At 41.1% G+C, this 25,192-nt stretch overlaps 1 protein-coding gene and 1 non-coding gene across 25 annotated transcripts in view; both read right to left on the bottom strand.

Moving 5' to 3' along the window:
- Positions 1-25,192, bottom strand: part of LOC108108904 (heterogeneous nuclear ribonucleoprotein L) — a 105,425-nt gene that overhangs the window by 34,177 nt on the left and 46,056 nt on the right. For 9 of the 24 annotated variants that reach the window (XM_017217136.2, XM_017217128.2, XM_017217129.2 and 6 more), the window contains exons 4-6: positions 15,736-15,918; positions 15,585-15,663; positions 5,526-5,597 (exon numbers count right to left, since the gene is read on the bottom strand). In XM_017217136.2, the coding sequence (XP_017072625.1) occupies positions 5,526-5,597; positions 15,585-15,663; positions 15,736-15,918 (334 nt within the window). Of the gene's footprint in view, positions 1-5,525; positions 5,598-7,366; positions 8,396-15,584; positions 15,664-15,735; positions 15,919-25,192 lie in introns of those variants that run through there. The other 15 variants (XM_017217139.2, XM_017217148.2, XM_017217141.2 and 12 more) reach the window with 6 other exon arrangements.
- Trnae-uuc lies at positions 5,979-6,050 on the bottom strand. The gene has a single exon. It is a non-coding gene; the product is annotated as a tRNA-Glu (tRNA).

The raw sequence follows: 25,192 nt of genomic DNA, 5'->3' as shown, positions 1-25,192 counted from the left end.
AAAAAAAAAAAGGTACACGATATGATGTGTTGATGGCAGATACGATTGGAGTACTCCGGCATACAAGTCGGCGCAGCATAACAATCGAAAAACACTCAGCAACTGAAATCGAGCTCAAGTAAGTAACTTTCCGTCACAATTCCGCCTGCAGCAGATGCTGCCCATCTCGTCTGCTGCTGGAGACGATGAGGAGGTGTATTCGATGGTTTCTTCACCTAGTTTTTCTCGGCTCCTTGGTTTTTCCTACCTTTTTTTTCCCTGCCCCGCTGCTGATAACTTTCAAATGCAATGCCGCAGGCTGTTATGGCATGGCAATAATGCAAAACACAACTGTGGGACGTTTCGGGCCGGCGAGACGGCAAATTCTGACGTTCAATTTCTCATAAAAGTTTCCCCATGGCAGCTGAAGCAACACCAGGGAACAAAACAGAACCAGGATCCGGACCAGGACAAGCGGTCCGGGGCAGCTGCCGGAGTAGCAAAATATATGACACACAATTCAAACTTGGGAATTGCATTGCATGTTGCTGAATTTTTGATAAAAAGCTCGAATTGTGGGCGGAATTGATGATGCCATCAGCTGAAAGAGATGTTCTAGCTCTTCAAGAGGCACAAATGCCAAGTTACGATTGTGAAGTACAGCGAATACACAGAAAGAACTACAATTAAAACATAAACTAGTCATGTTTAAAATATACTTAAAGATAGAACAAAGTTCATCTTTTTTAAAGATTGAAAAAGTTGTCGAAAAGGAAGGGAAAAAACTGTTTTAATAAGTTACAAATATTTATCTTACTTTTATACAGTTTTCTTTATCTGTAAGCCTATCCACAATGAGTAGTCAGAAGAGCACTTGCATTAAAATTAAAAACACTTCCTACCACGCCGGAAACAGCAGTAAAGCGAGCCGCAATGGCAGACCAAGCTGCTGTAGTCACGCTCCCATTTACAGTTGTTTCAGCCAACCGCTCGAGGCAACGCACAACTTCCGGTCGGGATGTTGGCCATTTTGTTTTTACAGGCTTGCTCGCTACCGTCATCGTCGTCGTCGTCGAATGGATTTGAGGCTCAGTTGAGTCTCCTTGGGGAGCGTAGGCTTTCACGCATTTCACTCGGATCCCAGGGGAGACGAGCTCTGAATGAATGTAGTAGACTGCTTGTGGGACCTCGCTTTTGGCTTAGAGGTGTGAACGATTGCCGGGAATCAGTGATTCATGTCCCCACACGCACATGACAAAGGCCACGCCGAGACCATAAATATGTTAATCACAATGAATTGCAATTGAAATTGCACTGGGATCAGCCCCAGGAATCATTTCTCTTGCTTAGCATACTTTTTGGGGCTTCTGGGGGTTATACGGGCCATAATATGCTAATTAACAAAACGGCTTTTGACTTTGTGAAACTTTTCAGTTAATGCATAACTGCGGACTTGGCTTCCTCAATGCGCTTTAACTTTAGGGAAAAACAACGAAAAATTTTAATTTTAATTAACCTCGCTGGCAACTGCCATATGACGACCAAACCGCAGAGTAAAATTATGCAGAAAAAAAGAAAAGAGAAGAGCAGATGGGGAAAAATTAAATAAATAGATGGAAAAAAGCAGAGAGGGGAAGGAGACGGAAACGAGCACATCAGATTAAAAAGTAAACTTTTTAATAAAAATCACTTTAGCATTTCATTTGCTTACCGAAAATGAAGAACCCGAAAAAAACTTTGTGGTAAAATTAAAAATACTTATTTATGCAGCGGCAAGAACAACGAAAGTGGCAACAACAGCAGTAGCAGCAGCAGCATAAAATATAAATAAAATAATGTAAAGAAAAGAAAAGGGAAAATGTTGTTTCACAGCAAATAATGAAAAGCGCTCATTGTGGTTAACAAAAAAAAAATGAAAATAAAAATAAAAATGGAGAAAAGGCCAAAGAGCTGCGAATGCAGTCGAGAAAGATAATACATAGAAATTTATTTGTATAATAAAAAGGGGGCAGGGGGCAGAAAGCGCAAAACAAAGGCAACCCAACGAATTTGCATATTACCAGCGAGTCGGGTAAAAACTTAACGAAAATTGTTCAAGGAAAATAAAAACTTTTGCCGGCCTAAACAAAGCCCCATGAAAATTGCCTTGAAGATTTTCTTTTTGGGCGACGGCCAGCGAAGATTGCTTCCGTTATTTTTCTTGACTTATATACTTTATTACTCCTGTTGTGCCTGGCAAATCACCACTAAAAGTGAGTCCAATTCGGTGTCCGAGTAGGAGTACTGGTCCGAGAGTAAGTGAATGAAACGGATTCACTGCAAATTAAACACGAAATTGAATTCTGCTCATCATAATTTCCCCAAGGATGCTTATTAGGCAGCCAAAGAAGAAAGCCGGCTACTGGCAAGGCCCCCAAAGAATTCCTTTCACATCCCGGTCGTCCTTTGCCTTTGAATGTCGGAATTCTTACTCGACGTTGTCATAAGTGCAACTGAGACTGGGGTTGCTGTTGTTTTCTGATTAGACCAGGGAAGGGCTAACATATATACTCGTATACAATCCAAAAGGGAAATTGACAAAGGGAAAACAACGGACGGAAAAGTGATCAGCTATGCATAAACTCATCTGGCAGGTCGGCGGAAATGATGAGGTGACCGTGGGGGATTCGTAATAAAAAAGGAAACACGAACAGATAAATAGATGTCAAAAGCAACACAACACTTTTCCGGCTACTAGAGTTGGCAAAACGGCAATAAAAAACTATAAATTATTCAGATTTTTGTTTGCTTTACACTATACATCAAAAGATATTTCATTTTTATTTTAAAATAATCATTTCAATATCACTTTCATCTAATAAATTACTTATCAACACAGCAGTATATCAAACTCATGGCCAACTCTATCGTTCGGAGTATAAAATAAACTCGTCAAAGAACAAATCATCTAATAGGAAAAGGCAACAAATGGTCCAATCATGGAAAAATATTTGCCAACACGAAACATATTTAGCTCGGCTCTTAACCACATATATTTAACCCCTCGAGCATGCCAAAAACCACGAGCAAACATGCAACCAACCAATAAGAAATGTGAGAGGGGTTAAAGCAAACAGAAATAAAATGGAATGAAATGAAATCAAATAAAATAAAAAAAGAGAGCACAACAAACTCCGAATGAATCCATTACACTTTGAACTCGCCCCTTGCTGTGCGCTCTTTCAAATCAATTGAATTTCGACTTTTTAGCTGGAAGCGAACTAAAACTTTATCCCAACGAAATGAACGGGGACGAGGTGGCGCATGGTGTACACAATGCCAAATGCCGTGGCCATGGCCAATTATCAAACAAATAGCATGGATAAGAAAATTTGCTTGCGAAAGTTTTCCCAGTTTTTGGGCAATATTGAGAGGGGTTAGGGGTCACGGGGTCCAAGAGCTACCGCTTACTATCGAAAATCAACGAAATAACTCCCAGGAATACAACAAAGAGGAGCACAAGGCAGTGGCCAAAAGTTTTCTCAACTCCCAACAGTATTTGATATAAAGAAACTTCGCATAGGGGTTGGGCTGGAATGATGCTAGGGCGGGCAGCAGCATAAGCACTTACAGATAGGAATGGAGAGATGAAGATGGCGATGGTGGCCAAACCCCAAGCCTCTAATTGAAACCTTGGCAACGAGGACGAGAACTTAAACTTTTGCGTAAAATGCAATTAAAAGCAGCAGCCAAGCATCAGTTAGAGACGGATTTTTACTTAATCTTCTGCATCAGTTTGTCTGTCCCCAAAGCCCAAAGCCATCCCACACTCTCTTGGCTCGTTTCAGGGGGAAACATCTTTCCATTGGCCAAAGTTCTTCACCAACAGCAGCAATTGTTGTTGTTTGCCAAGGAAACTTTGAGCCTGGCCTAATGCAAAGGCAGGCAGGCAAGCAGGCAAACAGGCCAATTCGAAATGTTATTTACGCACAACAAATTAGAACATCCAAGCAGGCAGGGCCCAACACAGGCTCTATAGATATACTTTGTCTGGCTAAAAATTATAAACGAGCCCAGCATATCCGCAGGGCAGGTTACATAAGTTTTGATAACCAGCAGCAGCAGTAGCAACAGTAGGAGGCTGAGGCCTGAATCTGCGGCAGAGGTTTTTAGTTTATAGTTTGCGGCTTTTAGATAATGCAAAAGTTGTAACTAGGTGCGGCCCTGAGGCGTTGAGTTTCCTTTAGACTCACATTGCCCCCCTGCTGGAAAAAGTTTTTCAAAACGATCGATAAGCAACAAAGTAAGTATGCTTCCAAATTAAGCCAACGACTACTGCTGCTGTTGCCATTCAGGCTGAAGAGCCTTAATTAAGGGATTAGTTTCGCCTCTTTGGAATCCTTTCCCCTTGATTTGTGGCCAGGCCACATTTATCATTTTATTGCCAAAACGAAACGGAAGCAACTCTCTCCCGACCCAATTTCTCTGGCTTTGGCTAGAAATTTCACACTTCGATACTCGCAATTGAAATAGAAATGCTAGGAAATGCTCGCAAACACTCGAAAATGCTATAAAAATCAATTAATTTTGCACTTTGCACGCACACACGAGCGCAAAAAGAAAAAAAGAGAAAGAACATGCTGGAAGCCAAATCGATTTGGGGGAAAGCAAGTGGAGAAGCAAGTGTTGATGGTCTTGGCAGGCCACAAAGTCGACAACGAAATGAAGACACATGTTCGTACAATAATATTGAACCACCTCCCCTTTTTCCACCCACCAACCTACTAGTTCCCACTTTCTACAGCTCTCATTTCCTTTAGCAGTTCTTTTGGTGGTGACATAGTTTTTTGTTCTTCTTACTTTTTCCCCAGGATGCTGACTTTCGCTTAGGACCATCGCCGAGTCACGTTTTAGGGCCCAAACAAGTCTAGCATTCGATTATTTGTTGACTCAAAAGTTTTCCTACTCGCTAGCCCATTTGTCTTAATAGAATTCTCGAGCTTGAGGGAAATTGGGTCGAGTGTTTGTCGCTCTCATAACCGAGTTAATTAGGATTACACTCGTTGCCGTGGCTCTTAATTTTGCATTTAATTGCACATATGTCGGCTAGAAAATTGTTATGATTGCATTTAGAGCCTGCAATTAGAAGAACTTTTCCCAGCCAGGTGTGAATCAGTTTGTGTGTGCGTGTATGGGGGCGTGTATGTGTCTGTTTTAATTGAGCCTTTTCCTCCCGAGTGAAGAAACTAAACCCATGTGGCTCCTATAGCATCCCAACATAAGTGGCAATATGAATAACGAGAAGAGAAAAAACAATAAATAATTCAAACATTTCAACGCAACCAAACAATCAACAATCACACGCACCAACATAGTTTGGGGTTTATTCAGGTTTTTTCTTGGAGGAATAAGGAACGAAAATTAATGAGAAGGTTGGTGGTGATGATGGTGGTGGGGAATTGGTATTTTCTCTTTTTTTATTTTTCTGGGATAGTCTGGGGTCGGGGAGGGGCACAACATTTGTCAGCTAAACAGAAACTACAAATGAATAGGCGCCTTCTACTCACTGTAGGGCTGAGGTCGTGTACCGTATAGAGGCTCCTGCAGTAATGGCGAGCGGCCATTTCCAATCTCCTTAACTGAAATGAGATAAGAGCAAATGGCAAACAGTTTGCGCGTGATAAATGTATCCACAAATTTGTTGAATTTCTGTTTGGTTTGGTTTTTGGTTGCTTTTTTTTTTTGGTTGTTGTTGTTGTAGTTGTTGTTGTTCATGTTGTTGATTGGTTGGTTGTTTGGCATTTGTTGTTGTTGTGGTGTGTGTATCTGTGGCGTTGCTTCTTTATTTTCTGTATCTGTACTTCGATTTGTTTCCTTTTCTCTGATTTTCCTTTTTTTTCTTTCTGGAATTCTTCTAAAAGCTAACTAGAAAAACCACCCAAGTGTGTGTGTTTTTGATATCCGGTTAACCTCCAAGAAATGCACAAAAAAAAAACGAAGAAAAAAGGTTGCAAAAAGTTTTCCCATACCGGGAATCGAACCCGGGCCTTCTGGGTGAAAGCCAGATATCCTAGCCACTAGACCATATGGGAGCCACGAGTGCCTGGGTTCCCATTTCCATTTTGTTTCTTTCACTCAGCGGATAAGACCCAGAAGAGTCATCAAAGTGTTCATAAATAAATTTCACGCTAATTTTTGGGATTGTTCAGCTGCTGCCGCGTTATTCATTGCCTTGCATGCCAATGAATCAGTATTTATATAATATAGTAGTAAGCAAAAAAAAAAAACAGCGATTCCATAAGAGAGCCAATGTGGGGTAGGTCAGTCGAACAAGCGCTATCGCTAATAAAACAAAGAAATAAAACTCACAAGCTCACGCCAGCCAGCCGGCCATCCAGCCAGCTTATATAATACATTTAAAGTGGATTAATTTATGACAACCACACACAATTTTTTGCTAAACGAAATGGTCACCGATGAGCCATACATCACGGAGCAAGATAAAAGGCGACAGCGCCATAAATCAAGCGCTTTCTAGGCAAGATTATCGGGAATTAGGTGTTTAGTATAGAGTATAGAATGAAAAACGCCATCGTAGCCATATAGAAAATCCATCAAAATGGCCACTAGAGCAGCATTATTTCGCAAATATTCGCCAACTTGTTAAGTTGTTCACACGCTCCGGGCGAAGTTTTCGTTTCAGGGCCAACTTCTAGTGCCCGGCCTGACCAAAAACCAGCAATCGCTCAATAGCGACCCCAATAGTTGCATACACCACCTCCTCTAATGGCCCAACGAGTTGTTTAGAACCTGTTTAATTTATTTATTTGTTTTCGTTTGCCCCACTATTTTGGCAAAAATGTTTTCGACCAGAACAGCAGCAATGCAATTAACTTTTATGTACAGCATTTTGCGTTTGTTTTATTGACTTTTTATGGTTAAATGGACTAATGATTTACATCATGATTGCTCCGCTGCCAGGGTGGAGAAGTTTATTTTAACGACCTTGGAAAATCAAACCAAGTGGATGCTGTACCCCATTCGAGAGAATAATGTACTCGACAAGTTGATTTGTATGACCAAAATTCATCTAACTAAAACATAATTAATGGCGAGTTTTCTGTTCTTAAGTGGTAGGTAATTTTTTCAATGAGGTTTTGGTTTGTTCTTATTAATTAGATCTAAGTACAGCAGACTTAGTTGAGATATCAAATGCAAGAAAGTTTTCTTAAGACGTGCTTGGGCTTGGACAGATTACAATTGCTTTTCGTGGGGGTTGGAGGGACTGGGGGGGCTGGATCTGACTTTGCACTTAAAAGCTATGAAATGGTTGGTAGTTAGACATAGGGTTAGATTAGAGTGCTTCAACTGACTCACCTCCGGCACAGTCGCTGTGTAGTCGACGCCTCATCTGATCTCCATTATTTACCACCACTTCTGAGACCGGCCGGGCACAAAAAAAAGCGGGGTTTCGGTGCCCGGCGGAGGGAACTACATACATGAGATACGGATACAATACCGATACCGAGATATCAATACCGATATCGATACCGATAACGATACCAAAAGCGATAGCAATACCGACCGACTAATACCACCAGCGTACAGTACAGTACATACAACTCTCTCTCTACATGCCCCAAAATCAGTGGCGATAATAAAACGAGTATGGTATAGGCTATGGCTGACATAACTTTGAACAGATCCCAATGGTAAATAAATTGATTTTTATTATTATTTCTGTTTATGTTCCATTAATAAAATTGTAAATTAAATAAACTTCAAGCTGTGGTATCATGGTATGATAAATAGAACAAAAAGTATATGTATAACATTATATACATGAGATCCAATAAGCAAGTTCTATGTGATTCGCATTTGGGACCGTTTTCTCTCGGATTTGGATCGCGATTTCGTCGGATTGTTCTCGGATTGTCAACACATCAGGCACAGCAACAACCACAATTGGCAACATACTCGCTCGAATGTATATTTCCGGTTTATATATCTTCCGATATTTTTCTATTTTTCAGTTTTATGCAATAAAATTCAAAAACTTTTGCAACTTGAAAAGGGCCGTCAGGTCAGTCTGGTGCGGCAATCAAACAACAACATTTCAAGGATCTGTTCAAATACGACTTTGCCTTATTATAGCGACAACTAATTGCTGGGGTTGTAATTGGCAGTTGTACTAGTAGCATTAGCAGTAGTATTAGTGCCGGTACTATCTTTGTTGGATGTATCATATGAACTCTGAAGCTATTGGGCACCATCGTCGTTAACGTTGTGGCGCCGTTGGGATGATCCATTTGCATTTCCATATCTTGCCGTTGTATCCATATCGGTAAACGCCTTTCCGTTGATTTTTCGCTATTTTCCGCTTCTTGCTCCATGGCTGCATCATCAAGTGCAACAACAACAGTGCCTTGCATCTCTCCTGCACACAGACAAACACAAGCGAGATAGAGATAGATAGTAGATAGTGTTGGTTGTGATTTATTTTGATTTTTGATTTTTGATAGTGAGAGAGAGACAGTGAGAATTCTTGCAAAATTTTTTTAGTTTGTTTCTGCGAGTTTCGTTTTTTGTTGTAATGCTTGGTCCTGCCCAAAGAGTTATTTTTAAATACATATATATATATATATATATCTATACTTTATTTTTATATATATACTTTATTTTTTTTTTTTTGCATTTTCGTGGTTTTTGAATTTCAGTCTTATTTTTATTTTGATTTGGCTGTATAGATTGCATAAAATTGAATGGTATTTTCAAAAAGAATTTGTACTTTTTTTTCTTGAATTTGGTGCATATTCTTGCTTAGATTTTAGATAGATTTTTTTTTGTTGGTTGCATTCTGTTGTTGTTGTAGCTGTTGTTGTTGTAGTTATAGTTATAAAGTAGTAGTAGGTTGTTTTTTCTGTAGATGTTCTGGTTGGAATACTTTGTCTTTACTTGGGGGTAGAATATATAAATATATATCTATATAGATTCGTTTCTGATCTGGCACTTATTTACGCACACAGAGACGCACACATACACAACAAAAATTGGGTTAGTAAGGTAGCAAAGAGTATGGTTGTTATCGATGTTACACAAGCTGTTTCTCCCGATTCTCTTTTTTTGTTTTTGATCTTTCGATAGATTCTGGTAGTACCCTCTGGTTAGTTGGGGGATATTAGCTAGTTAGATTAGTTTTGGATAGCTTGGCAGGCAAGGCAGGCAGGTGGGTGGCTGGTGGTGGGAGGGTAATATATATATTTATATATATATTATATATATAGTAGTACTTGGGATCGACGCAGTGGATGCTAGGTATGCTACTCATACGGTTATAAGCTTTATCCGTGTGGCTGGTTGGTTGTAGTGATGTTTGTTATTGTTAATCAAAACCCAAAAACTGTTGTAGAATAAAAACAAATCATTAGAAAAAGGTTTTACAAACAGAAAATGGCAAACAAAATCAAAAGTATATAAAATATTAGTCATAGTTTTTGCTGTTAGTTGTGAGTTAGTTGTTGATGCTTTTCTCCGACCAAGTTTTCCATTTCCTCGGCTCGATATCTTCGATTCTTCGGCAGAGAGTGCAAGAGAGAAGCTTTGTTGTATTATGGTTAAAATTTATGTTTGCGTTTTGTTGATTTAGTTTTTGCATATATCGATGTTTGTTGTTTCATTTTGTTTTTCTTTTTCGTATTTATTTTGCTTTTTTGATTCAGCTCACTTTGATTTGCTTGATAGAAAAGATGTTTGGAGAAGACTCGGGGGATCAAGACTCTAGATCGATCTTGTTGCTTGATGTGGTTGTTGTTGTTGTTGTTCTTGTGTTGTGGTGATTTGTTGTCTTATAATACACAATGTTTGTTGTGGTTTGTTGTTGTTTTCATTTTTTTGGGTGGGCTTTTCGTTGACATATTTTACAAGTGTGGTTCATAGTTGATTTTAGTAGTTTTAGCAATAAAAGATTCTTGTTGGGTTAATTGTTTTCTGGCTGTTTGAATTTTATTTTTAGTAAGACGCATTTGATGTGTTGTAGTTGTTGTTGTTGTTGTAGTAGGTTTTGTTGTTGTTTTTGTGTTGCTTGCTTATTGCTGCTGGTGTGGTTGTTGCTGCTGGTATCTTGATAAATGGTTGCGATTTGGTGTCGACAGGATAAAATTGATCTGATCTGAACTGAGAACTAAACGTTGCTTGTTTTCGTTGTCACTTTATTTTTTATTCACTGGGCACATTCAACATTTTGTATAACAGAATATCGGAAAAGAAAAGCTAATGAGAGCTCTGAAGAGCCTAGGTTGTTATAAATAGTTTTCTTTTTAATTTCCCCTTGGGCTGTCAAAGATATGTTGTTCAGGAGTGGTATTCGTATGTTACGCTAAGCTAGGCTTAAGCTAGGAGATATTATATGGTATCAACTAGACCCTCAACGAGCCGTGTTTATTCGTATGCTAGTATTCTAGTAGAGTAGGTGATAAATATAGTTATATATAGTAGATATGGATGATTCCGTGCTGTGATAATGTCTTAGTTTGGTGTGGGACGAGAACTCAAAAGATCAGGCATAAGGTCAGGGACTGCAATCAAGCGTTTTGATTAAAAAAAATATTTTCTTATAATTAGCCACAAAACCGAAACCAAAACCGACTCTCAATCATGATGGATAATGCTATCAAACGGTGAAACCCCCCCAAAAAAAAAAGCAAAAGGACGCACTCTAAATGTGTGGCTTAGCCAGAAAGTTGGTCGTTGGGATTATGTGGGCAGCAATAAAAGCCATTTTAATTGGTTCTAAATGAGTGAGGACCACGCAATTGCACAGACAAGACATAATGCCGGACATAAATGTGGGTGGCCAGGATGAAGGGTTCGGTTGCCTGCAAATAAAAGCCCATATCTGATCGGGGCCACAAAAGGCCAAATTATTCACACTGATTACATGAAGTCTTTGCTCCGTTTGGCATAATATAAACCATGCTGCAAAAGTAAACCGTTATAATTACGATGTATTAGATGGGCGGAGCGAATGACAAGCAGTTACAACCCCAGCCACCCACAGAAATACATATATATATATATATATATATCTGGATATACTATATGGCAAGCACATTTGGAGGCAGCATATGGAGGGCACTAAAAACAAATTGGGGGTCCAAAATAGCACGGGACTCTAGATAAAACGAAAATAATCAGCAGGCAGTCAGGCCGAAGGACTTGCAAACCCACACATAGACACACACGAACACACACAGCCATAGGATAGACACTTGCAGAAATTGTAGTGTCATAAAAATAAATAACCCAAAAGACACATCGAGGGATGAGGCAGTTTTTGGCCATGTTGATTTAGGATAAAATAAGCAACAAAACAGAGAGAGAGAGAGCGTTCTTCGATAGCAATTTAAATAAATAAGGACGAGCCGTCGAATATCTAGCCATAATTGAAATCACTGGGAAACCACTGGGAAGTTGCCAACGTGATTTGCATGCGTGTTAGTGCGAGAGAGTGCGTATGAATAATTTATGCGCATTTAATTCGATTGTTGTGGCAGACTCACAAGGATCACAAGGAGAAGGGGCAGGAAGGAAGCGGTGTAGTCGAAGCTCAAGTTGTATTTGCAGTTGGAGGAGGTGTCACCTTGCTTCCTGGGACAACCAACAAACATAATTTAATCATAAACATAAAATAGTTTTGTCATGTTTTATTATTCAACTTCCCAAAAAAAAAATACAAGAAGGAAAAGGCAGGGAGGTCCTTTTTAATGGCCTCCAGTGTGCGACTCCTCATCAACTGCTGTTGTGGCTTTCTTTTTATGACATTTGGCATTTCCCACTCCCCCCTTTTACTTTGTCTGGTTTTATTTGTGTCCCGCCTTTTATTGAAATTTTTTCCTTTTTTTTCCTTTGTGGCCACCAAGGTAGCAGAGAGTTCCCCGACTTATCCCTGTGTTCCACTTTCTATGATTGTTATTTTGCTGCTGTTTCCGTGCATTTGGAAATAAAATAAATAATGACTGCCATTACGGTGCACGTTTTGTGGTGGAAATGGGCAGCAGAGCAGTAGCAGCAGCAGCAGCCCCCTGGGGAAAAAGTTTTTCATGGGCTGCCTACTGACATTTCTGCGGTTAATTATGTCCAGGTTCTTTGTGGTTATCTGAATACGCAATCAAGACCCAAAAAACGGGATTCTATTAACGGCAGGGGGTGGGTGTGGGTGGTGTCCCATTATATATATTGTTGAGTACTACTAACAGCCCCACAAAAACTGCAATTTTCTGCACCATTTCCAAGGAGCAGAGGACAACAAAAGTGTCTCTAATCAATTCCAGGCAGGATAGCAGGCTAACAGGCAGCTATTCCTCAGCCACAAAACCAAATTAACTTGGAGACAAACTATCCGGCAAAACGAAACTGTCACTTGGCATCAGGCCGTGGAAAAATCGCTTGAAAATGCACGTAGGTTTGTCAAGTTGCAAGTCCGTGGCGTAGTGTAAAAAAAGAAAAATCGAACGTCCTTGAGCCAAAAGTGCGCTAAACCAGCCAGAAAGCAAAAACAATTTGCGGCCAAAAAAAGTATAAAGAACAAGAAAGAGAACATCGCGTGACAACACGAAGGCAAATACACAGACTACCGACTACTGATGAGCAGGCGGTAGCCAGGAGGAGGATCCCATCTATCTGGAGTTCCCGAAGGCAAATGGATAACCCCGCCCCGCCCGGACGGAAGATCCAGCCACGCCGGATGACAGCGAAATGAGTAGAAAATTAACAAAACGCGCATAGATAAAATGCAGGAGGAGATGGTAAAATTTACCCAGAAAAATATGCACAACCGCCACGGTTGTCAAATGCAAATGCAAATACAAATTTTCGGTGTGTACTTGATGAAGTTTTGAGCTGCAGCACAGAAGGAGCAAAGGCTTCCTCGACAGCTGGAGAGGATGACGGCGATGATGGCTGAATGGGTGGGTGAGCACTCAAGTCAACTTGTTAAAAACTTCTTTGCTACTTTAGAAGACCAGAAGGAGGAGGAGGAGGAGGACGCCCTGCCATCCAGCCAGTCATTTCGAATGGTTTTTTTTTCGGGAGACTCTTGTTTACCCAAGGCGGTGGTGTCCTCGTTCTCGTTCACGTGCTGGCATTTTGTATCGATTGCCTTGGAAAGACTCCTTTCGTCCGGAAAAAGGAAAAGGTAAGGGAAAGCCACGACGGACATAGGGAATAAAACTGCAGAGGAGGGGCCCTAGCTCTGCTAAAGGAAAAGCGTCGAGGTTGAGCGCAAAATCTTATGCAAATATTATGTTTGCATTTTCCACTTTATATTTAACTTGCCTCACTTCACTTTTTGTTTTCCTTCGCTTTCCCGTCGTTGTTCTTTGCCGCTTGTTATTGTTGTTAAGACAATAAAGAAGTCGGGTCTCGAAATTGACGTGGCAACTATGTTAAATTGTGGACGTGGATTGTCACTTGCTACGATTTTAATGAATTCTATTGATTTTACTTGGCAGCAAGTCGAGAGTACTTTCATGTCACCAGTCCGTTTTGTCCCAGCCAAGTGGGTGAAAACTATCGGTCAGTGGGTGACTCAAATGGTCATTTAAATATTGCATATCCATCCGGACGATTAGTGGTTAAGGTGGCTTTATTTTTAACTCGACTAAACGCCCTCAACATGAAGGTCTAGTAAATGCCAAGTGGGCTTAAAATTGAACTTAATGGAATTTTAATTTTACTTCTGAGTAATTTATGTATAATTTGGCAGCTTAATATATCTTTGGGTTGAAACAGATATCAAATGGTTCCCCTTGAATATATTTCTAAAGAAACTAAGTTTACCAAAAACTGAACATTAGGAAGGTAGTCAGCAAATCGCATTGCTCTACCCAGCGTCCTTCAAGTGCAATCCCATCAGAACCATCAACAACGTCATCATCATCATCTCATCATCAGCATCCACAAAGGAGCTGAAAGAGCCACCGTCTTCGACTGGAATCGTTGGCACACAGTGGCATGTTCATTATATCGGACACAAAGATAGTGCCGGGCCTAATTTGCAAGCTGGCACAGTACCGCCCCCACGCCTTCGTAATGTGCCGACAATGAGGCTGTAGCTGCTACACATCTCCGCCTCCACTTATTCCAGCAACTCATGGAGGCGGCGCCAAGTTCATTCAGTTTTCCCATTCATTGATGGCAAGGCGGGCAGCGGCAGTAAATGGCTGCAACTCTGTGGCACTGTGGCACAAAAACAAACATAGGGAATGCGGCTGGGATGTGGCAGACTTTTGGCCTCCAAATGGAAATGGCAATACAACAGGGCGGATGAATGCTATGGAGGATCAGCCAAAGTTTGTGTCTGTGTCCAGGGCAGCAGCAGCGGCGGCAGCAACTGGAAAAAAAAGTAACGTGCAAACTCTGCCCCAACTGGCTGTCTGAGTTATTGTGGCTTTGTGCCACTACCGCTTTTGGTTGGGAAAACCTCATCCCATCTGCCTATCCCCTCAGCTGTCTGATGTTGCTGCTACTGCAGCTGGTGTTGTTGCAACTTCGGATACTGTTGCTGCTGTTGTGGCAACGTTGACACTTGGCAGCGTTAATAGTGCGTTGGCCTGGACAGGATCCGCTGGTGGCTCAGTTTGTCGGCCTTTTGATGTGGCCCCTCTCTCTCGTCTGTCGACCTCATCTTCTCTTTTTTGTGCTCCAGCAACAAATTGCCCAGGCGGCACAGACAGCAACGACAACGACAGCGACAAAATGTTGACAGTGTCGCCTGATTGTCTGGCGCGAAACAGCCGGGCAGCAAAGCATTTAATTTCATTTTTATTCAAAGTGAAATACACAAATTAAAAATGGCATTTAATGCGCAACTTTGTCGCCCGTCATAAGCACTGAGACATGTGAAATGCGCAAAATGGTGCAGTGGAAGATGGGCCAGCCAACGAGTGGCAATGCTATGGAGTGGGCGTGGCACGAACAGGTGGCTATATATTTCAGTGTGTGGGTGGGCCTTAATGTTTCTTTGAGAATCTCTAGAGTGTCGTTAAATGCTTGATTTAATGAGTTCTGGTCGTAATTGTAGTGTGAGTGAGCGAGTGAGTGAGTGTGTTTATATCTCGAGATCGGAAAAGTTGGTTGGTTAATGGGAGAAAGAGCAGGTGGTTTTTAGGGGATTACAGATTAAGAGACCGCTAGCTAGGAAAACAACTAAAGATGATGCAGAGTTTAGGAAATCACGCATACGCCACGTTCAGCCGCCTCATCACAACGCTAACTAAAGTATACATTTAGCCAAAAAACAGTTGCAAAGCCAAAGAGAGTTCTAAGAAAAAAGGCGCATGTCGGCATGCTCCAGGATTTTAAGGATTTTTCAACTTTTTGGACACAAAAAGCAATTAACTCTCCGTATTTTCATGGTGTCTCTGTGTGTGTGTTTGTTTGAGAGTATGTGTGGGTTTTTGTGGTTTCAATGCGCGTGTCTATGACAGAGAGTGTGTGTGTGTGGCTTGGTGTGTGTGTGTGTTGTGTTTGTTTTTGGTGGGCGAGGGTGTGGGGTGCTCGAGTGTCGATGTATTGGTGCATCGCTTAACGACTAGTTTAGAAAAAGGTAGTAAAAAATGTGAACGCACTTGGTAGAATCTCACCTGTGCTCAGCGTATAGTCCCAGCTGGTATCAGGCTCATTCTTGTAAACATTCAATTTCTCTGGCTGTAATTAAATAAATTATCGTTTTTTGTGGTTTATAATTGCCCTCAATTGTTGTCTCTCAATCGATCTTACCTTGGCATAATCAATTTTCAAGGTGCAGCAACCGGCATAGATGTCGGCTCCATTCAGATTCTCGCGCGCCCTTGTGGCGGCATCTAGATTATCGAACTCAACCATGGCCTGGACCCCATTCTTTTTGAAGATGACAATGCGAAGCACTTGTCCATGTGGATGACAGATTTTGTGCAAGACATCCTGAAATTAATTGAAATTGGGAGAGAAATTAGAAATGAGTATAAAAGATAAACAGGGGAAAAAGCCATATATCTTTCTGCCATAAAAATTAATTTGAAAACTTAACTAAACTAGTTAAATGACAGAAAGATAAGTTTCTTATTTAAAAATTTATGAGTATAAGATTGGTTTTGAAAATATATTAAACAAGATATTTTCTCTACGTGCATGTTTTGTTTTAATTCGAATTGCAGGAGAGAACAAATAACCCTTCTTGGCCAAATTGATCAGAGAAGTTGACTGGTTAATTGGAAATAAATGATTTTCCATTCATTTTCACACCCAACATATTCAAAGTGACCACTGTGTGGGCTATTTCATATCGTTTACAACCAATTTTATTCGAGTGTTTTGTGCATTTGTTTGGCATAATTGGAATTTCGCATTTGGTTGGCCAAAAACAGTCTAGAAGGAGGAGTTTGTTCCGTGTCAGCTGTGTGAAAAGCCCAAGAACTCATTAGCATAATTTAATAAGCACTTTCCGCTGTAGTATGCCAAAGAAATTTCCCAATTAACATTCATAAATTTTCGGAAATTACGTTAATGAGTTTCGAGTGTGCTGAAAAGAGCGCCTGCCAGCAGCAAAAGCCGGGGCGTGTCAAGTCTAGGCCAACAAGAATGAAATAAGAATGCCTTGGTATAGCAGCGGCGTCTGGGAATTGATGGCAAATTATAATGAGCATTGGCCGTTGGCATGGAAATTTATGGAAAATTTAAGCCGCCAAATTTTCCCTTGCCACGCCCCACTCAAATCCCCACACCCTTCTGCACAGTCAAATCTGCAAGCCACTTCTATTTATTCATTTTAAAAGCGAAATGTTCTCAAGTCTTCTGGTTGGTAAAGGGGAGGTTTTGGGTTGCTTAGGGGCCATAATGGGTTAAATGTTCAATTTGTTTCTACTACACCGCCCAATCCCCACCACTTCATCAAATTCCTAGTAAGAGGAAAAGTGGCAAAGCGGCTTTTGTCTTCGACTATTTTTTGGGGAGCAGCAATATTTTGTTATTCATGAAATTCATCGATAAGTCCTCTGGCTCATGAAATTTTGAATCTTGTTGAAAACTTTCAACATTGATTTGCATTAGACATGAGCGCGGGAAGGTGAAGGAGGCTCTGCAGGGGAAGGAAAAGTGGGGCATGCCGTAGGAAAGCAAGCTATTTGATTAGGCAAAATTCCATCGAATTTTTTCTGGTCTATGCAAATTCCCAGTGGCAAATTGTTTGGGGCAACTTTGAATTTTGTGGGGGATGAATGACTTTTCGTTATATATCGTTAAGATTGTTAAGTGCTGCGAAAGCATGACCATTTTTCGATAATGGCTTTATTAATGTCCTGCACAGAGAGGAATTTGTTACAAGAACAAAGACTGATAATGAGTTTATGAAGAAAAACTTCTTAAAATTCAAACAGAATGGTAAAGAAAGTTCAAGCTGGGCAACCATCTTGGAATATATCTCAAAGTTGATGTATTAGCTATACCTTATTTCCCTCTCTGTACCCTTTTCCGTATCCTTTCTTTCCTTTACTTAACACTTCCTTGCAAGTCGTGTAACTGATAGTCCCTGTGTGCCTTCCATTACTTAATTATTAATGCAGCTGCTATGGCTTACCCCTTCTACACTCTCCATCAATATTTTTTGTTTATTTTTTTCACCCCACTTCGCACACACTTAACACTTTCCCCTCACCCCCTGGCCAGCTCTCCTCTGTCACTTTCAACCGCAAAAGTTTTCTAATTAGTTTTTGTGTGCTCACTGCGCTTTATAGTTTCGCATTCTGGCCATGGAAATACAGGAAAACAGAAGTGCCAAGCGGAGGAAGTAGACGGAGAGTGTGAGCTGTTCTAAAAGGAAATGGAGTGGGAAGTGGAGAGTAGAAAAAGAGTAGAGGGAGAGAGACAGAGAGTGAGAGAACAGCAGTGAAAATACGTTTCATTTTTTCCTTCCCCCTCATCTTCATCCGGAATGACATTTTACAATTCGTTGCCGGCAGTGGGTGAGCTGCATTTAATGCGATTTGCCAGAGGTCCTGCAGCAGGACAAGCGTTGTAAATGGAAAAGTCAACGGATGGGCTTGGGCAGGAGATGGAAATGGAGAAGAAGAGCAGAAAACTGGAAGACTGTCGCTCGATGGCGCACAAAATGTCTGCAATTATTGTAAATAGCGCAATCATCGAGCAAGTCAAGAGCGGGGTCGCATCCTCCTTGGAAGAAGAAAAGCCGGAAGAAAAAAGGGGGCATGGAAAGTGTGGGAGGGTCAGGAAAAATTACTCCTGTTTATGAGATCAGCTTATTGAATAAATGAGGCGCGTGCTCCAGCACTTTTCCCCAGCTTTTCCTCATTTTCATTCCACTTCTCTGCCCCTTGACCCTTGACTCGATGGCCATTGGGCATGTAAAAGGAAAGGATATTCGACGAGCTGCCCACTCATTGTTTGCCGGTAATTTGAGTCCATTAGGTGAATGGCAATGGTGCTCTGGTGCCAGAGAGACGAAGGAAGTCAGTTGAATGATGGAAGCTGATTAGACCGGCTCCCCGGGGAATCATCAGCGTTCATGGGAAGTGTCAACTCTCGAGGGTCCTCGATTGATAAATTGTACAAAGCGGTGTAAGTAAATAACGTTTTGGATCTGCGAAGTGTGTGGTGTGTGTGTGTGGTTTGTAGTTACACTGGGAGAGATATACTCTGATATATTATAACTCTTTAACAAGCTCTTCGAAAAACTATAATCAATTTCCAGCAGGAGAAGCCAATCTATGATAGCCATATTTCTGCTAAGCTTTTCCATTCAAATTTCATTTTTACACCGAAATCTCTGCAGCAAGAAAACCCAATTTTCACCTAAACAAATACAAAAAAGTTTAATCAAATATAAATGACACTCATATATTTTGTAGCTAACAAAAATGCACGAAATATTTCCATTTTCCTTTCATAATTAATGTGGGCAATCAACAAAAGTTGTGCAAAACTAAAACCTGAACTTCGGCATTTGATAAATGAAATCCAAGCAAAGCAATAAATGTTATTTTTGTATTGGGAGTGCTGGTATTTACACTGCAAACTTTGCAAATATTCCAATAATAATTCAAACTTTAATTTCGCCATCAAATCTTTCTAATCTGCAGCTGAGCCAGAAAGACTTTCATGAAAACTAAGCAACTTTTTTAGAACTCACTGGGGCTTCGCCAGAGAGGCAGAGAGCAAGAGCACTGAGGGACTGGCAAATAAAAAAGTTCAACATTTCACGAGCTGTTGAAATTAAAAAACTAATCCACAAGAAGGCGAGAAATAAAAATGCAAGGCGGGAATATAAAAAAAAAAAAAAAAAAAAGTAAAAACAAATAAACCGCCTCGAAATGAAAGTATTAATAAACCAGTGGGCGAGGCCGCGACGGTTGGCGTTGGACTATATATACCACCATACTATACTATGCTTCTACTGGACATCGGGGGCGGGCCATGAAACAGTTATTTAAAAAATAAGAGCCCAGCTTGCACGGCGATACATACGTAAAATTTTATGCGCACTATAACTTGTTCGACGGGCGGAGGCGAAGGCGGCGGCAGCGGTGCGCCCCCCAAAAGAACAGGAAGAAAAAAGATGGACAGCCAGCAAAAGCGGGAAAATAAATTAATATTTTATCTAGAGCAGAGATTCGCTTGCACTGGACTGGCCACGCCCACGCCCCCGCTTCATGCATTTTGTTTTGCCATTTTATGGCCATCATCAAAAGCGCATTAAAATTTTACTAAGGCGTCATGCCGGAGGGGTTGATGTGAAAATGGCGCGGGATGGGTTTTCCAGGGTGATTGTCCAGGCGTGCTAAATATTAAATCAGCGCAATACCAGCAACACAACAACAACAACAATAACAACCACAATAACATAGAAGGGAAAGGGGACAAGAGGGAAAAGAGAGAAAAGAGAGAAGGCAGTCCGTTGAGTATACCGGGAAAACATTTTAAGCGGCTTTCCGCAGGTCCATCAACGTCCTGTCCCTGTTTCAGCCATATCACTTGGCGCCACAAAGGACACAATAAATGCACAGGGCAGGCAGGCAGTTGGTGGGGGGAAATCGCATTAAATATTAATAATAATGTGTGCTTAGTTGCACGATATCAAATCATTTTGTGGTCAGCTATTGTCTTTTAATTTGCCAGTTTTATGAGGCTGACATTTTCGAATCAGATCTATAAATCTGGGAAAGAACAATGAAAGCATTGCCAAGCCAAAGATTAGCCAAGGAACATAAACAAAACAATAAAAAGCCAAGCTAAAGCCGTCTTAACTTGCTGGCAGAAAAGTATAAAGAAAACCTCTCCCAATCAAAGGATACAAAGTTTTCTTTCCTCTTAAAATGAATAAATTTTGAATAATTTTTCTTGCTGATTTTGGGATACTGTAAATTAGGGTTGTTCCTAACTGGTTTTTCCAGGGCAGTTCGTTCAATCAATTGTTATGCTTTGGCCAGAAGCGGTAAGTCATTGAACCTAACGCAAAAAAAAAGAAGGAATAACAAACGCAAATTGGAGTTCATTCGCCTTGCAATTCCCTGTTTTGTTATGGTTCTCCCCTTTTTCGGATAACCGCAAAAATTCAACAAGTTTTTCGTTCGCCGTCGTTGTTATTTTTTCGTTTTTTAGCATTTGAATTTCTTATTGACCCATTTCTTCAGGGCACAAACACAAGGCGAAAAAGAGTGGAAGCCCGAGTTCAAAACAGAACCCGAATCCGAACCCGTCCCAAAGCCCATTTAAACCGGTTTCGAATCATTTGCAACACTTTCTGGCTGCAGCTGGCAGGAGAAGGTCGCTTCGTGGGGCAAGGGAGTGGATTTTTGTGGTGCCTCTTGGCCAACGGCTGCAAGATCTCCTGCCTCTTTTTGCAAGTGCCGTTAGTTGTTAGCCAAAAGCAAGGCAAAGCAAGAAAAACAAAAAGGAGAATCGCGGCCCTTGAGAGGCAAGTAAGTTTCAACAACTGGAAAGACGGGTTTCTTCCTCCAATTATTCCTTTTTTTTATGCATTTCCTTTGAAGGCAAGACTTTGCGGATTTGTTAGAGCCGAAAGTAAAGCAGATGAAGGAAACAAAAGAAATTAAGTCCTGGCGTAAGGCAAAATAAATACCAACTTGGATTTGCACTGATTCGATTTTTATTCTTTTTTCCCTGAACATTCTTTTTTCAGCCCATTGGAAAACTTTTTTTGTTCTGATTCTAACACCAAATTAACATACTGCAGCATTGTGTCAACAAAGGTGTTATTTATTTTTAATAACTAAACAAAATAAATACATAAATTTGTGCTGAAAGCTATCTATGACCTTTGGACTAGGCAAATAACATGTCGCATCAGCAAAACAGTTTACAAATATTTTGCTATCATTTCGATTTTCATTTCCATTTCCATTTCATACTCATTTCCATTTGCGTGCTCCACACACACACCCCCCTTTCACGCCTCATCAAAAGCACGGCCAAATTAGCATAATACAAATTATCAAAATTGAAAAATCGCAGAGGCATAAAATATGCATACGTTCGGTTGGAAAAGCTGACGTGACTGAGAGCCGCTGTGGAAGGAAAATAGAAATAAAAAAATAGAAAACGAAAAACAAATTGGAAAAATTTTCATTTTTTTTGTGAGAAAGTGACCGAATGGAGCATGCAACAACATAGCCATATCGTGGAAATTTGAGGCAGATAGAGAAAGAAAAGCCGAGCTGCAGAGACACTTCCGGCGGCAGTTGAAAATGTGAGCAAAATGTAAATGAGTCAAAGATGAAGATACTAAGCAGACAGAGGCGGAGGCGGAGGCTGTAGAAGCTGAGTGTCAGCTATAAAATATTGCCATTAACATTTAATTGAGGCCTCGGCAAAAAGGGAAACTCAGAAAACTCTGCCGGCTGTGAAGTTGTTTCTGAGGGCCATTGAGGAGCCAATGGATACCTCAATTAAGTGCTATGCTAATGGCTAGAAACTGAGAACCTTAAATTGTCAAGGTTTGCTATACTTAAGTGGATTTGATTTTTTTTTTTATGGCTTCAAAGAAGAAAAGAAAAAGTTACCTGAGAAAGGCAAAAATTTAAAATTGGATATAAGAAATATTGAGAGTTTTTTTAAGGAGACTGTAAATTCATCAAGCTTTCGAGTCTTTAGACATTTCTTGCCGATCGTTAAGCAAAAGAAAGTAATTTAAAATTTAACTCACTTTTTGTGTTTCAATTACCAAGTAACAGCCAAACAGTTATCTGTTTAACGTCTGGGGGCTGGCTGGCAAACAGTTCGGAACTCGATTTCTTTTTTGACAAATTCGGTGCTTACTCTTATCGCACCTTAACGCGACGCTAAAGTGGCCATTGCCGAGGCTCAAAAGAGGCTGCTAATTTTTTTCAAGCACCCAAGCACACTCCGCCCCCTGTCTTGGCGAGCATAGCTCTTCAGTTTCAGTTTTACAACCAATAAAAAGATTTTTATGACCACAAACATTAAAATGTTCAAATTGAAAATAAGCAGAAAACAAAACACGACACACAAAGCAACAAAGGCGGAACATGAAAGGAGCAGGCTCCAGGGCTCCAGGGGACACGAAAAATAGAGGGAAGCAGCACGAGATACATTTTAAACCAAATTTATGTGGCACAAAGGCAGCGCTGAAAGCAGGAGGAAACGGAAGTTCGGGGGGCAGATCCAGGCTTCGGTAAGGTTACCGGGGGCCAGCGCTCCTGTCAGTGGCAAACAAAAGTCCAAAGACGCAGCCCGCTTAATGTGTGTGTTTGAAGTTGGCCAACAGGCTAACGCCCAACAAGGAAAATGGGCGGAGTGGCAGCAGAAGCAGAAGCAGCAGCAGCAACAGCAAAAGCAAGAGCAGTAACAGGCAAAGGACGAAGACAATGCTGGGAAATTACCAAAGCACAAGGGCCAATTCGAGCATGAAAATGTAAACAAGGCGAAACGGGGGGAAAAAAAGTGAGAAGCAAAATCCAGGAGAGAAGGCAGGCAAAAATGTGTGTCGCAATTGGTTCGAGGTGTACAACGGGGCGGATGGAAAGGCGACAGGCAGCAGGCAGAGCCGCAACAAAATCAACAGTTAGCCAATGAGCCTGAAAGTGGCAGAGAGGATGGAAAAAGAGAAAACAACAACCCGTTAACAACAAGGAACGTTCTTTGGCAGGGGGGAAAAAAAGCCATCAAGCCGAGTGAAAGAGATGTCTAACGACTTGGGTGGCAGCAGGTGGCACCTACCACGTACCAACCCACCTACCCACCTACCTGGGAACCTTTTGGTGGGTGAAAAATCCACGTGGGTCCCGCCAGAAGTTGCACAAGACAATTATAAACGTAATGGCAACAACAGTTAGCCAAAGCAGAGGACCGGCCAACAAAGGCAGAGTGGATGGAAAAAGTATCGTTAGTGAGGTGGAGCAGCAGCTGAACGCATAAATTCCGTTTAACAATGTCAAGTGGGGGTGGAAAACCAGGAAAAAAACCAAGGGAAAAACCCAGGGAAAACTGGTAAGACGCTGTGAACATCGCGTAGGTGTTGGTCGTTAGGCTAAAAAGCTAACGCAGATAATGTTCGTCCAGCTATAGCCCTCTATCTTGCTTTCTTTCTCTTTCTTTCTGTCAGTTATATACCCTTCTCCTTCCCCCTGGTATATACACAGAAAAATGTTGCATTAGAAGAAATGAAACTGGTGGGGGGTGCTGGGAACTGTGTCAGGGTTGCAAAGGATTGCAGAGGAAATTAAAAAAAAAAAAAGAGGATTGGAAAAGATGGTTTTGGGGCAAAGGCAAAGACTCGAAGGGAAATGGGGAAAGTTAGGCAAAAGCTAAGTGCTCGGAAGAAATTGAAAATACTGAAATTGTTTTGCCTTATCTTCATATAACACTTAAAATTGAAAACGACAAACATTAAGAAGACCTGACCACGATGTAAAAGTGGATAAGAAAAGGGTGAAGAAGCCATTAGGGCAGTACGATATACGATATGACGTTGGTATAACTTTTACAGAACAATTACTGAAAATGATTTTTTGATAATTAAAAAACCTTTTTTCATAGTTACAAACCTTATTTAAACTGTCAGTTTATATAAAGTTCATTGATTTCAACAAGTGATAAATGAATTGATGCGATAAATGTCGAAACGAAATGATTTATGTGCACTTCTCTAAAGCGGCTTTTAAATTACTTTAAAAAATTGCAAGCTCAATACTTCGCTTTAAATTGATTTTAAATTAATGCAAACTCGGCAACTCTGTCAAAGTACACTTTTTTCCACTTCCTTTTCCACCTGCACCTTATGCAATTGTGGTAGTAACTTCTGCACCACCGCCTTGCCCCATTCCCCAGGATTACTCCGTGGGCAGCGAAGGAGAAATTAGCAAGCAAACACGAGTAAAAGAAATAAATAAAACGAACGACAGGCGGACACGAAGGCTAAGGGGGAGATGGCTGGCAGTAAAAAAGGATAAACTGCGACTGGATGTGAATTGTGGGTGGCATCCTGGTGGAATGGCAGCCACACAAGCGACGTGCTCCCAACACTTCTTGAGTAATTCATAGAAAGGTCGTAAAAGTCGAGTCAAAGTAATTATGCTGGGGCAGGGCAAAAATAAGGAAAAGGAAGCAAAAGGAGCCAAGTGAAGCTAGGATCCTGAATTCAGGACTCAGGATTCAGGACCCGGGCCATTTAGGTTGTATGCAAGAGTTGTTAAGACAAATACACACGCACACACACACACACACACATCCTACGAGAGTTGCGTTAATTGAGTGGGCCGCGCATATGGGCGGGTCTGGAGGCAGTGGGTTGATGGAACGTGGACGGGAGGCGTGGCTGAGTGGATGCGCTAAAGTGGCAGCCTTGCGCCTTCTTTCTGCTTTCAACGGCGGCATCAAGTGGCAAAAGCCGCAGAAGTATGCAACAATTTTCAGCAGCCAAGCCGCGAAAGAGAGAGAGAGCGAATTTAACCCGGGTTTTCCGCCAGCGTAAAGGTGTAATGAATGTGCCTGAGGCACTCCTTTATGTATATGCGAAGGCATTACAATTCGCCTTTAATTGCTGAAAGCCCACAAATTACAAAAAGGAAAGACGGATGGGCTAATGAAACATGCGGGCGCTGGGTAAACCTGAGCAGAGAATCCTCTGTGGATATGCAAGCGGAATAACGCGAATCCTGAAGTTCCTATTTGCATTTCAAGGCAGCCAGTGGGATAATGTTTAATT

This window comes from Drosophila eugracilis, unplaced genomic scaffold (genome assembly GCF_018153835.1).
Source record: "Drosophila eugracilis isolate 14026-0451.02 unplaced genomic scaffold, ASM1815383v1 contig_1765, whole genome shotgun sequence".
NCBI lineage: Eukaryota > Metazoa > Arthropoda > Insecta > Diptera > Drosophilidae > Drosophila > Drosophila eugracilis.
Note: the sequence above shows the minus strand (reverse complement) of the source record. Positions and strands in the feature narration are given on the sequence as shown.